The sequence below is a fragment of the Poecilia reticulata genome, linkage group LG6, assembly GCF_000633615.1.
Source record: "Poecilia reticulata strain Guanapo linkage group LG6, Guppy_female_1.0+MT, whole genome shotgun sequence".
NCBI classification, from domain to species: domain Eukaryota; kingdom Metazoa; phylum Chordata; class Actinopteri; order Cyprinodontiformes; family Poeciliidae; genus Poecilia; species Poecilia reticulata.
The window spans coordinates 21,782,728-21,796,891 of NC_024336.1; the positions used below are offsets into that span (position 1 = coordinate 21,782,728).

The 14,164-nt window shown below is 45.4% G+C and overlaps 1 protein-coding gene across 1 annotated transcript in view; it reads right to left on the reverse strand.

Annotated features, from left to right (window-relative positions):
* The window catches only part of LOC103466366 (filamin-C-like), a 35,747-nt gene extending 21,589 nt beyond the window's left edge, over positions 1–14,158 (reverse strand). Inside the window, exons 1-20 of the mRNA XM_017305171.1 lie at positions 13,473–14,158; positions 9,833–10,081; positions 7,890–7,987; positions 6,685–6,835; positions 6,354–6,472; positions 6,161–6,238; positions 5,273–5,435; positions 4,964–5,164; positions 4,680–4,787; positions 3,930–4,067; positions 3,654–3,780; positions 3,433–3,569; positions 2,247–2,440; positions 2,042–2,155; positions 1,780–1,923; positions 1,505–1,628; positions 695–855; positions 499–589; positions 245–414; positions 38–155 (exon numbers count right to left, since the gene is read on the reverse strand). Of these exons, the coding sequence (XP_017160660.1) occupies positions 38–155; positions 245–414; positions 499–589; positions 695–855; positions 1,505–1,628; positions 1,780–1,923; positions 2,042–2,155; positions 2,247–2,440; positions 3,433–3,569; positions 3,654–3,780; positions 3,930–4,067; positions 4,680–4,787; positions 4,964–5,164; positions 5,273–5,435; positions 6,161–6,238; positions 6,354–6,472; positions 6,685–6,835; positions 7,890–7,987; positions 9,833–10,081; positions 13,473–13,848 (3,061 nt within the window). The 5' untranslated portion in view covers positions 13,849–14,158. The remainder of the gene's footprint in view (positions 1–37; positions 156–244; positions 415–498; positions 590–694; positions 856–1,504; positions 1,629–1,779; positions 1,924–2,041; positions 2,156–2,246; positions 2,441–3,432; positions 3,570–3,653; positions 3,781–3,929; positions 4,068–4,679; positions 4,788–4,963; positions 5,165–5,272; positions 5,436–6,160; positions 6,239–6,353; positions 6,473–6,684; positions 6,836–7,889; positions 7,988–9,832; positions 10,082–13,472) is intronic.
* Positions 14,159–14,164: the final 6 nt, after the last annotated feature.

The following is a 14,164-nucleotide window of genomic DNA, read 5'->3' on the forward strand; positions in this document are numbered from 1 at the left end:
GGAGCGTGTGAAAATGTTCAACATGGATGATGCTTACTGGTATCTAGCCCTTCCACTTTCACTTTTCCGATATCCAAAGCTGGTGCCACCGTGATGTGGAAGGGGCTTTTAGGGATGGGATCTCCTCCGTGAGTCACGGAAATAGCCATGTTACCCTGATAAAAAAAAAGAGAAGAACGAATATTTACTAACGTGAGRCGTYGTTACGCACGATGACACTTGTCAAACCGAAGCCTCTCTGTACCTGTTGAAGAGCTGTGTACTTCACAGTGTAGGAGTAATCGTGGTTATCGATTATCTCAAAGTCACGAACCGCCTCCCCGGGACCTGACGCTGCAAAATGGACCTCAGGTTTGGCCTTCCCAGCTCCCTTTGTGTAGACGGTGAAGTGGGTCGGATTGCCCACTTCCACACCTGAAAGGACAAGCATTTTCTAAACCATCAGATTTAGCCGTGAAATGAGGCAGAAATTCCCAGTCGGACCCYGAAAGATCTCACCTGTCTTGTTGAGTCCAGGACCCTCCGCTCTCACTTTGCCAGCGTCGTGGGAGGGGTCCACCTTCACTTTGAACGGACTGATAGGAATTTCCTGATAAGAGCATCAGAAACCGTCAGGATGATGACAGAGTTTTTGACAGGTGGATGGATACAGCAGATGGCAGCTCTCTCTTGCATGTCAGCTCCAAATTCCTACCTGGTCAGCAAACAGCACCATGATTGTGTACCGGCCCGGGCCGGGAGGAGTGTATTTGACAGTGAAGGTGTCATTGTCATTCTTGATGATGTCAAAGTCGATGTCGGCCTCTGCAGGCCCGACCACCCCCGGGGCGCACTTGATTCCGATGCTGATGTCTCCTAATGGTGCATATAAATAATATATATATWAAAAAAAACAAAAAAAAACTAAGTTTAATCAAGAGAAGATAAAGTAGCAGTCGCCAACGAGGGCTGAAATATAACGGCTGAAAAATGTATAAAAGTTTCATATCTGTTGATATCARTAATTATTGATTGGTTTTTTGTTTTAAATCTCTCAAATGCTGCCAAYCTGATGAYGTGACCTCTCTCTTTTTTTAGCCACTCTTTCATCTGGGTTGTTGTACTCATTTTTTCCTTCCACTCCACACCGTTCTGTTTATTTACCAAAAAGGAAGCTAGTTTAGCTGATCATGAGAGTTTGAGCAGCTAAACCTTTTCTATTGCCTACATCCCCCACAATGCTGTTTGGTTCTGGACCGGAGTTCAATGAAATTATTCATTATTCTTTCAGAGGTAGAATCTATTAATGTTGATCATGTTGATTATCCCCATACGTATTGTTGTTGATTTACTTCACAGCCAAGAGTATTACTGATACTGTAGTATCAGTAATCGTATACTGTGCTGCATGAGAGTCACCAGGTCTCCTTTTTTATAAATCACAAGCTGGAGGAGACGTTTCAGCCAGCCAACACCCAGGAGAGCCTTTCCTAACCGCTCACATCAGCTACTCGTGCACGCTCACCTTGGCCGGCTTGGCTGCAGTCCACGGTGAAGTACGTCGGCTCGTTCGCTTTGAGCCCCGTCTTCTCCACTCCGGGCCCATAGACCTTGACTTTGTCGGGATGACAGCCCTCTCCAACCAGCACCTAATGAATTCACAGTGTACTTAAAGCAGAGGCAGGCGAGCTGAAGTGCAACTTCTGCACTCCTCTTAMTTTCTCTATATTTGGTAAAGTGTCATCGCTTTAGATCGATTWAATTTTACACGCCGCATCCGTGGCTGAGCATGCATCTTACCCTGAAGGGRCTGTTGGGCACGTTGACCTCCCCCCAGGTGATAATGATGGTGTGTTTAATGGGTTTGACAGGAGTGTAGACACACACGAACGTGCCGTCTTCCCTGTCGGAGATCTTGATATTGAAGGTGCAGCCTTCGGCGTCCTGGGCAGAMACAAAAAGCCTTRCAGTCACTTCTGCTGTGTGCCAGCCTTATGCAATATAAATGCCACATCCCTATGAATAAAAGATAAAGGCTCTGCAAATGTGTGCAACTCCGTACCTGGGCATAGATCTTCAGGTGACCCTTYCCAGCCATGCGGGCGTCGATGGTGAACTCGGTGGGTTTGTTTACAATGACCCCAGTTGGCTGCAAGCCCGGTCCGTAGGCTTTAACCTGCAATTTAAAAAAAAAAWWTTTTTAGTTTTAAATGCAACAAATAAAGGTTCTTGAAACATGGTTTTATACTGAAATGAATGGGAGTTACCTTTTCTGGGAACACATCGTTAACAGCAGGAAGAATGTGAGCCATGAARGGGCTGTCCTTGATGTCTTCGTCGTCGCAGATGACGTGGACGGCGTAATCGCCGGGCTCGGTGGGCCAGTAGCGCACGTCACAGGAGCCGTCGCCCTTGTCGTCGCACTCGATTTTAGCCTGCGACGGGCCTTCAATGGAGAAGCCTGGGCAAATTTAACATTCAGAGGCCGTAAAAAGCCTGGCCGGCAAAAGTATGCACATTAACTTTCTCACGTTTTGTCTCGTTTCGCCCCACAAACTCTCATGTATTTTGTCTGAGCCGTGGATCTGCGCAGAGATGTCAGTGATTGACTTGGCTTTCCTGTCGGCTTAGGAGTACATCCGTGTTTTAGTGTCTTCGACGTTGTCCAAAACGCTAGTCTGTAATAAGTTTAGTAATTTTACAAAAAAGCTAAATATATTTTACAGTTTCCAGGAACACATGATTTTATTTTTTAAGATTTTTTTTTTTGGCTCTAGTGGCCTTTATTTGATAGTTAATTGACAGGAAGGTGGGTAATGAGAGAAGGGGGAAGACATGCAGCAAAGGTTTCCAAGGCTGGGAATCGAACCTGCGACAGCTGCGTTGAGGACTAATGCCTCCATATGTGGGTTGTGCTTAACCCCTGCACCACTACAGCACACCCCAAGAACACATGATTATAAAAAATACCTAAAATACCTAACTATAGAATAAATGGAAATCATAGACAATTATTCAGTTTAATAACTGTTCTTCATTTAAACCCTTTGGACTTTGGAGGTTTGGAGTTGCGTCGCACTGTTTCCATTTTCAGATGCCGGAATGAACAGAGATATTTGATATACCCAAAGCTAGGGATGTTGATTTACAACCTAACCTCGCTTTCAACTTCTTCACTTCATCCCTGAGCCAGCTGCTGCGTTCTCTATGATGCCGTTTGTTCTCCAGTGTTTCTCCAWCAAACCKCGACGGTCTTCTCAGAACCCCTGGATTTATACCAAGACAGAACTGCACACATGCCGAGTCTAGTTTCTAACTACGGTGTATCATTTTCTTTACACCTCAGACTCTGTGTGGGGTCGTGTTGTTGGATACAGAAAGTGGAAAAACTTTAAAGGATGTCAGCGTGTCCGCAAGAGGCTTCAGAACAGTTCGACGAGCTGAAAGTCTTACCCAGAGTTCCAACTTCAGTGCCGATGGCTTCGACCACAAAATCAGCAGATTTTCCCACCATGCCGGTCTTCAGACCCGGGCCCCAGGCCCTCACCTTCTGAAAACCCGCTTCGTCTCCCACCTCCACTTCAAAGGGGCTGTGATGCACACAACAACGTCACTCGGYTTAAGCCTGATAATAGACGGGGACAAAGAGGCTAAAGGYGGCGCCGGTATCCTACCTGCGCACGATTGGCTGGCCTCCCCAGGTGATGCTCACTGTGTATTTACCGGGACTCAGGGGGTAATACTCGCACTCGTACACTCCATTCCCGGCGTCTCGCACTTTCACTTGTTCCTCGGCTCCAGCTGAGGATGAACACAGACGTTTAGCACAGTCTGACTCTTCRCCGCAGATGTGAATAAAACATTCAGACACCGAGCTCAAACTGCAGAAGACGTTAAAAAAGGGAAGGAGAAGAAAGCGACGGAGAGAAAGAGGAGTCTGTGTGACTCACTTGGTCCTTTGACAGAGACGTTCAGGGCACCGCTGCCAGCTCCTTTGGTGAAAACTTTGAAGTCTGCCACCTCTTTCACTCTCACGCCTTTAGGCTGGAGCCCTCTGCCAGTAGCTCTGCAAGCGTTGGGGTTTATGGCTGAAAGGAAGAAGTGCAAGAGGGAAAATTATTTTCGGGGGGGTTGGAGGGGGAACGGGGACAGCGGTTTGACAGCAATGTTAGTATTCAAGCTGAATTCACTTTAAACTCTGACGGAAAAAAGATCCTAAAAACAACAATAATGCTTTTTTTTTCTTTTTGGGACACACTAGACCAGATACACAACGCAGAGGGATAAACCAACACATTACAGTGCAGAAAGAGGAGCATCCGACAACATGTCAGTCAAGTCACTTAAAAATGTTGAAGGCAGGCTTTGAAAAGGAGAGATGGCTGATGCAAACTTTAGACATGATGGGAAAACAGACATGTCAACAGCACAAGCAGAGATACCGACACGAGGAAGAACGCAGCAATTCACAGAAATGCAAACGCAAAGACACTCTACGTCTACGAGACTGTTTGTACAACACTGACGGTTTCTGAACGGGACTGAACCACCAAGCAGCGAGAAGACGGAACAGGCGAACCAAGCAAGGCGTTACGCCGCGGCACCCTTGAGTTTCGGGAAAGCACAGAGCGTAGAGCCTGACATAGGAGGGATGGCGCTGGGATCGTTTGACAAGCCCCTCCTATCAGATGCATACTAACTTGGACGGCCAGGTTTTGAGGGAGGGGCACCCTTCGCTCCAGGAGGGGTGCGCACTGACTGAGGAGCTATCTGCAGAGGAGCTCCTGGGGGAGGAGCAACTGCCGGAGCTAGAAATGACAGACAGCGTGGGTTACGGACAGCAGAGGAAGTGCTCGGCTGTTTCCAGGGCAAAAGAAACTAAATGACGGAAAACTGTGACAGATAGATCGCCCTGACACCAGCTTGCCCGCTTAGAAATCTGATTTGTCTGACAGTTAATGTACAACGCAGACRGATGGCTCACCCTCCGCGATGTTGACATTGAACGGGCTCTTGGGGATCTCCTGGCCAGCGAACAGCACGTGGATGGTGTGAGGGCCCTCCAGCACGGGGCGATAGGTGCAACGGAAAACACTGTCGCCCTTATTTTCCAGGATGAGTTCCACTGTGTCCTTTTTACCCTGCGGATCGACGATGACCACGCTGATGTCACCGGTCCCAGCGCCTGGAGCGTGACAAAGACATACAGGGTTAGCACCAAGGAAAGGAAGGTTGTTTTTTTTCTCTTTTTTTATAAACAGTTCTGGGGGATAAAATGTGTTTTAGTAAGTACCAGCTGTGTAGATATCAAAGTAGGTTGGCTTGTTGGCCACGTTGCCTGTAGCATCCAAACCTGGGCCCCGGGCGTGCACTTTGCTTGGGTCGCCCATTTCTTTAGCCACGTTGACKGAGTAGGGGCTCTTGTCGATGTCCTGACCTGCAAACAGCACCTTCACCTACAGTCGAAGGAGAAGGGAAGGGAAATGAAAGACKAGTCTGAAATCCTGTGGAATCCCGAGGTTTCCCATAAAAACGTGCCTCGATTTCTGGCGAGACGTGAAAAGATTTRGGGATGTAAGATTATTAAACAGGTTTCCCACAGCRCTAAATGTTGCTCCTGTATAGGATGTTAAAGAATGTTATTAAAAGAGCATAAGATCACTGTTTGAACAATGTTTTCCTGAAGCACTTTCATGTTGTTACACGAGTATGAGGAAAGTACATGTACACCATGACACAGAATCACATATTTCTGACCATTTATACATTTAAATTTCAATCACATCATTTTAAAAAAAAAGAAAGAAAAAAACATGTATTTATTTATATTCTATTTTTTCATGGTTTTTTTTCATACTAAACACTGGCAGTTTGGCATGACAGCAATACTGTCCAATTTTCTACAAAAAWATGCATTAATATTGCTATTCTAATTGAAAAAAAACATTATTATTAGTCTGTATCACTAAATATAATGATATACCGTAATAATATTATTTTGCTCAAGTGTCAATAATTATAAGATAAGTGCTATTTTAATGATAATACRCCCACATGTTATTTGTTGTCTTTTGTGGGGTTAAWTGTCCTAAATAAAAGTTACACCAATGAATTATGTTGCAAATATWTTAATTAGTAACTCAAAAAGGTARTAAKAAGATAATTGTGAGTTTGTTCTTACCTTGTGGACACCCTCCACTTTTGGGAGGTAGGTGACAGTGTAGGTTCCATTCTTATTTTTGTTGGGCTTAACTTTGGCCTAGAGAGTAAAAAAAAAAAAAAAATAGTCAAAAAAATTTAATCCCAAGAAAAGATGCTACACTTTGCAAAAACCTGAAGAGTCAGCTGAATGGATGTTGAGATTTATGACTTGCCTCCTCTTTGTGTCCTTCAGGATCCTCGACAAACACCAGGACTTCCCCGCTGCCCGCCTCCAGAGTTTCCACGGTGAACACGGCAGGCTGCAGGACTTTGTTGCCATGAGGCTCAATACCTGGAAATGCAGCAGAAAGAGAAGAGAGGAGGCTTTAGGGAAGGCAGCTTGTCAGAAACAGGAAATCATAAAATGGATATTATTCTTTCAATAAATTAATAGAACTGAGTGAGAGAAGGCACAGAGTTTCAGGAAGGCTCAGACGAAATATTGCCATCTAAAATCTTTAACATTTTTAATTTAGCTTATCAGTTAGGGTCCRGCTTGCATACCCGGTCCGTAGGCTTTGACCTTGTCTGGGAAAAGCTGCTTGGGTTTCAGAGAAGCGCCGGGTTTCAGCTTGGCCTTGGGGAACTGAGACAGGTAGGTCATGACCGAGTGCTCGTCCACATCCGGGTCCACGATCTCCTCAGGGGCGATCACCTGAAACCCAGAATGTGCTGCAGGGGTTAATTGTTCAAACTGMCCCAGGGTGTTTCTGTGCAAAGTCATGGTTTGGTTTTCATAAAAAAAAAGATAAAAAAAAACAATGAATGAAAACTGATTCTTAAATGAACTGTATGTCATTTTCAACAAGGGTGTGGATTACTCTTTCGGCATAATAGAATTGGATTTAAGGATTAAACATATTTATTCTCTCCACCTCTGACTTCTCTCTCTCTCTCTCTCTCCCTCTCTCTCTCTCTCTCTCTGTCTCTCTCTCTCTCTCTTAAGGCACTTGTTTGCCTGTGTATCGCACAGTGGCACAAAGCCACGCTTCACAACGGTTATATTTAACCTTAGGACAACAGGGTTAAGCCACCATGGGGGATTTTATCCTGAGCCAGACCTCTCCCCACATCTACTTAACAACACCACACTGGATTCCAGTCCCCTCCACCCACCCAAAGGCCTGCAGAGCCGTGACATTACACCACTGGCTATCTAACACAAGCAAATGCTCGCTGGGAATAGATAACAACGTCTCTTAGCAAAACAAGTAAACATCCCGCATGGTGYCCATTGTTATTCAGGGGAACGCTTACAAATGTACATGATTTAGTTGGCGGCATGGAGCGTGTTGAGAAATCTCACGACAAATTTGTGAACTTTACCAAATAAAACGCAATCACCCACCGAGAGGCACAAAAAAAAAAACACGATAGAAGTGGTTGGGGGGGGGATAAGGCAGAGCTGGGTAATAAATATTTAATTTCATTCTCCGGGATGTTATCCTGGGAAAACACCAGCCTCAAACAYAATCCTATTTTTAATTAATAATTTTATTTTTATTTTATTTTTTTCTAATGAGATGTTTGCACTGGCACACTATTGGCTGCTTTGGGTTGCTTTGTGCTTCTTCTGCGACTTCATTCTTGACTTTAAAGAGGACAAAGTAAACATCCCTGCTTCTGTTTGTTGTTCCTTAATGAGATCGGGTTCACGGTGCCGAGCGGCGAGCCGCACCCCGCGCCTGGGCGTCTGGGGCGGATCTTACCTGAGGGACGCCCAGCCAGTCGTCGGCCTGTTGCATGGCTTCTCTGGCATTCTGCACGGGCTGATTGGGGTCCCACTCTGCCCAGTCGGGACACAGACCTAGCAGGAACGCAAAAGAGGCCAATTAGGAAAAGGCGTGCAGCCGGTCGAACGAAAGGCAGCCGCTATAAAAAGGCCACTTAGGCTGTCAGTGCTATCTCTGCAGCGCCTGTGCAGCACTGCGAGACTGGCTGACCTTACCCACGCTGCCCTGCTGCAAGCGACTCTGTATGTGTGACAGCGGATGTCTCTATCGGGAATTCACAAGAGGCAGCTTCCACAGACACAGCGGTGCGCTCGCTGCGGCTGAGCCTCGCATGCTCCGGGCTGCTAATGCCTAAATTGGATTAGTGCTGGCAATGGAGTGGTCACTCACTCAGAAGGCCAATGAAAGCGCACCACAGAACGCTATGATCTGATCAATATTGACAGATGACCACCGGACAAATGGGTTTCTTTAAAAAAAAACAACAAAAAAACTAAGTAGTGTATCATATTCAATAAATTAGAATATGAGTCTTGTTTATCAGATCTAAAGTACTTTCTGTTAACTTTTTTTTTTTATTGGTTTGAAGCAATACTCTAATTTTAAATGTCATAATTAGCAGAAGTAAAGGCATTCAAACATTCGACTTTGTGTAATTAACCGATGCAGTTTGTTTCACTTAGTGGTAAGGTTTCTGAAATAAATGAGCTTTTCAATAATATTCTAACTTATTAGTGGGTCTGTACCCTGTAGCTGTAAACATAACACAAAGAAGAACTATATATGGTTAAAAAAAACAAAAGAGGAATTATCTATCCTACTGCTCAGCTTTGTCACAGCCTGGCTAGTGAACATGCTTTTTATAAATTTGAGTTCAATTAGTGTTTCTAACACTAATTTGATAAGTCATGTTTTCATGACAGAATTTCAGACCAAAATTTCCAAAGTTCTAAATCTCACAATGAAATCATTGTCAGGTATTTCTGTAGCGGTCACTTTGCAAAGGAAGGAAGTTTGGATGAACTGCTACAACTTTTATACAATAGTACAGGGAATAAGTGCAAATGTTTAATCCGTGATCAGTTTGCCAGTGGGCGACGCAAATCCCACAGCGTTCCAGACTTTTGCAGACTGTACAGAATCCCTGCACACACCGCAGCCACCTTTTCATCTTGTCTTAGCACCAGCAGAGGAGACGAAAACGACCTTGTATGGTCATTGCAGCAGCGCTGTGTTTAAAAGATGCGTCTCCTCAGATCAATGGCTCCTATAAACACAGTCAAACACGGTGTTCCACACTTGTTACTCCCCCACTTTGCTCTCGGTGAGGCAGACCCGAGGGAGGACTCACTCTTTAGCATTCATTGTTGGAAGCGAAAGCCTCGGCTGGCTGTTGATCAACTCGGCGTCCTTGTGGTCGTTGGATCTGAGGCTTAAGCAACTCCCTATGACAGATTACGCTGCATTTTGTTGCAGCCAAACATTCCCCACCCCTTCCCTCCTCTCAACTCCCCTTGATGGAAGAGGAATGGTGCCCAAATTTGGGGGTGTTGTGTAGCACCGAGGCTATAAACACTAAAGCCAGACTTGGGCCTGTGGGCTTTGTAAAGACTGGAAGTTGAACGGTTTAGTTATTATGGGGACAGCTGACAGGGCAACTCTCCCAGCACAATCAGAAACCTCCTTTTTAATGCAACGAAACCAAAAACAGACACTCCGTGACGATGACATTTGAACAATAATCAGTGATTACCTGTTTATAAAGTGACCTGAGATCGCAAAATGGGGTTTGAACTCCGTCAGTCAGAAAACACTTGAGGACGCCGGTGCCATTAAGGGGTTCAAGCAGACAAAGGGCAACTGCACCGCACATTTTCTGACTCAGCATTTCCGGCGATCACCCGCTCTGAGCTCCTTACCCGGGGCGCAGTTGTCCACCAGGGCCCCCAGGGCTTTCCCGTCTCGCCAGTCGCGGTTGAAGTTGTTGATGGGCAGCTGCGGCACCTTGTTCTGAATCCAGCCCAGCAGGCGCTGCTTCGGGGTCAGCTTCTTGGTCTCCTCGTCGTCCTCATCGTCCCACATGGGCATCGAGATGGAGTAATGGAGGATGAGTGTCCATATGAGACCCAGGATGAGCTTCAGATTCCCGTCCACAATGGCTTTACTGTCTGTAGTGAGACAACAGAGACGAAGGGTTTGAGACGTTGGACAATCAAACCTATTTTGAAATATTTAATGCAAAGGATTTTCTGAAAATCTCTCTTCCTCGCAGTTCTTAAGAGACGACCACTCTATTTTAAGAAAGGAAAAGAAAAAAAAAACCGATGACTGGCTGCTGAGGTGTAAAGAATGCAACACTCCTGCCCCCCGTACCCGCCGCCCGCCCCCTGCTCCTCGAGGCATTTTCTCCAAGACAGCTGTCTGGCTGAAGACCCTGTGACAGTTTGTCATGCAGTCACAATAGTCTGCTCTGAACGCAGTGACAGCTGAGGATGTGTGGAGAAATGGATCTCCTCTCTGCATAAATGCCACTTGGATTTCAATTACCTCCCTAAAGTTGCTGCGCCAGAGAGAGATAAATCAACTAGGTGCAGATTAGAGTCCCCTCGCAGTGTCCACGCAGCTCATTTCCAAAAGTTCTCAGAGGGGGGAAAGAAGTTTGTCAAAGAGGCTCGCTGAGTCGCACTCGGATGCTGACATTCAGTTATAAAAGCCAAACATTTAGAGCCTCTGAGGAGTTGGAAACTTTTCTTTTTTTATTGATTAACGAAGTTGCTTAACTGAGGACGGTTTTGTAATGCTGCCTGCTTTGCTTTTCAGGCCGGTTATGTTTGATGTGTCACCGCTCGACTGGCAGAGACAGGTGGGAGCAACGTCTGTCCGGCTTTACGGGTGACCGTGTGGCCAAAGAGGCATCCGTCAAGCCGTATCGAGTAACACGCCGTGACACATGTGCAACTGGTGATTCTATTCGGCGTCCCCCGCTGCAGCGAGGCTCGAGGCTGTATTTTTGGAGGGCTCCCTTCCCTCGCTAGAGCGTGCGGGGAAGTATAATGCCGGCGCTTTGATGATCACACCTTTTTCCCGTCAAAGCAATCTTGACCCAGGGCCAGCTAGGATGTCCGCGCCAAGCAGAATATTAAGCATGAGACTCATTAGCCATGAGGAGCAGCGTTTAAGGTATAATCTGTGATTGTGACCTTTGCTCTCCTGTGATCAGCAGCGGGGCTGGAGATTGAATCTGGCCATTTGCAGTGTGGGTACACACACACACACACGCGCGCACACACACACGTACACCGGAAGGGTCTCTCCTTCACAGTTTGACGGCCGAAACCTCAACACTGCCAGGAATTTCACTGAAATGTGGGAGCATCGCTAAAGCAGATAAATACTGTCAAACTCTAAAAGGAAATCGGTGCTTTTCAAATCAAAACTACAATTTTGAACAAGTCTGATTCTTTTAAATGAGAAACAAAAGGACCTGCAGGTTGTTTGATGAAGTTTGGACCTAAACAGAAAATGTGGGAGCCCCGTTTATCCTGATTTACGCATCAAAGCATCAAGACTAATCGATGTCCGATTAATTAAACTAAAACAAGTGGATCAAAGTACACGCTGCGGGTCAGTGCATTTAAAGACAAATAATAGCAGGAGTTCTTAGTTGTAATGCATTTATTTAATCATTTTATCCATTGACAAATCCGGTTTTGGTTTTATCAAAATTTGAACTCATTGGTTCCGATCAGAAGCAATAAATGGAAAAACAGGCCTCATCACATTTTTTAGCCATTTGACTGGTGTACAACTCATCCGGCACTCTATTTAAGTCACGCTTTTGTAATAATGTGGACGTGACGGATAACACAAATACACGGCAAGCTAATACAACCTGTGCGACAGTCCCAACGGACTTCATGCGCCCGATATGCACAAGAGCCGCCGATGGCCTTAGATCACCCAAATCGGGACCCCCTCACCCTCCGACCTGCCAGACACAGCTGTGTTTGTGAATGTGTGAGTGAGACTAATGCCCATCTGTGTAAAAACTGTATCATTCTCATTAGCACAGCCTTGATACTTTTCCAGCCCCCATAGCTCAGCACACTGCAGCAGCAGGAGCTAGTTCAAGCTGGCAGAGCAGCCGCTGGGTAAGGGACCCGATCCAACTCTGCGACCTCGGTGACACATCCTGCAGTAACTTTCCAATAAAGCTCTGTGTCAACGCTGTCGACACAGAGGCCGTAAGCCACGTCTCTGTTGCCTGGCACCTGGATTAATAAAACACCCAAGCGATTATACCCTGTTTTTTTTATTATTATCAATTATATTTCATTTTGAATTCCACAGCTAATTATAGGTCAGTGTGTGCTTGTCTAACGTGACTAGTACGACGTGCAATCTGTCTAATACAGCACATCACTCTGTAAATGCCATTGCAAAAGTGAAACATGGTAATGGTAGGATCATCCTTTGGGATTACTTTTATTTAGAAGCGACAGCGAGGCATCTTAAAGCTGATTGGAAGATGGGTGGAGCCCGAATAAAGAAACCGGTTTGAGTCTGCAAAGGACTTCAGACTGATGAAGGTTTACCTTCCAGTGGTACGATGGCTCTTAGAAATACAACTAGAGATGCCAGTGGCATGGTGTAGATCTATGGTTCTCAAACCACTACCCTGATGTCCTACTTTTAGTGGTACTCAGAAGAAGTTATGTCATTAGTTATTGGTAGAGTAAACACAAGCGTAGCAACCACAATAGTGAACGATAGTGAACCAATAATTGGTATCAAATCAGACATAAACTGGTTCCAGTGGTAGTTCTTGCCTGATGAGCTCAGCGACCAGGCTAGCTGCTGTTAGCAACACAAACAAAACACAATGTATTTCCCTGCATCTTTTTTTTTTTTTTTTTAGCACTGAACCAAAGTGCTAACCAAAGTATTGTTTACGCACTATTTTGCGTAAAAAAGAAGGTTTCACAAAATAGTGTGACTGATTAACCGGACACAATTCAAGAGAAAAAAAAACAAGACAAAAAACAAGTTTTCAAAATGCAAGGCGTCCATGTTGGATTTATAGGCCAGGATTGATGAGAAACCTCAGAACTTTCTGACTTCTAGGTATCTTTCTGGTAGTTTTTATTATTATTATTATTTATTTTATATTTGTTACTTTAAGCATGTAAAAATTGGACCCATAATTAAACTGCACCCTTCAATAAGACCTAAAAAAAAAAAGTTAAACTCATGTTGCATAAAACAGTGGTATCTCATCTGTGTCCATGTCCTTTGAGAAGGACTGGTTAAAATGGAAAAGAATTTTTGCATTCAATCTGACTCAGCTTCATCTATTTTTTAGGAAAATTAGCAACTAGATGTATAAATAAATATCAGAGACACGATGACCTCCAAAGACTTACAGTTTTACCTGCAGAGAAAGGTCATTCTATAAATGCAGGCCTGAAGACACTTGAAGTAAATATCAAATCGATCATCTATATATGTACAAATGTTGTAAAAAAAAAAAAAATAAATAAAATCAGCATAGCAGCTCACCTATTGAGACCAGCTTGATGTGCTCCCTGTCCAGGAACTCCAGCGCCACGGACACGTTCTCCAGCTTCATCTGACGGAAGTTGGGCCTGGTGTGGTGCTTCCTGTACATCTTCTTCTGACTCAGCACCTCCAGGAGCGAGATGAGCTTCAGGCCGTCGCTGAAATCCCTCTGCAGGTCGGTGATGGTCTTGTTGACGCACTTCAGGTGCTCGTTGCACCACCTGGTGAAGGTGTTCTGCTGGATCTTCTTCCACGGCGCGTCCTCGGCCAGGTCCTTCTCCGTGGCGGGCATCTCGTCGTCCTCCTCGTCCCCAAAGTCCGTGGCCTGGTAGTACTGCGGAGGCAGCTGGTCCTCGCCGTAGTTGTTGCTCATCATGATGGCCCTGTCCGCGTCCACTTTCGTTTCTTTTTCTTTTTTCTTTTTTTATTGCTCGGCGGTGACACCAGTGTGTGGAACTGCGATGGAAACTTTTAGCGGGTCGACGGCAAAGAGCGAAAGTGGGGGGAAAAAAAGTTCGGTTGAGACTGAGCAGGGATTGTTCGGACACAGATGCGAAGAATCCCTCTCTCGCTGCGGCGATTTGAGGGGGCGGGGGGGGGTTAAATGATCCGGTAAAGCAAGGAGGCTTTTCTTCTTTTGGCACCTTCTGGAGAAGTTGTCCTCTGAGGATTGTGCTTGGAGAGAGAGAGAG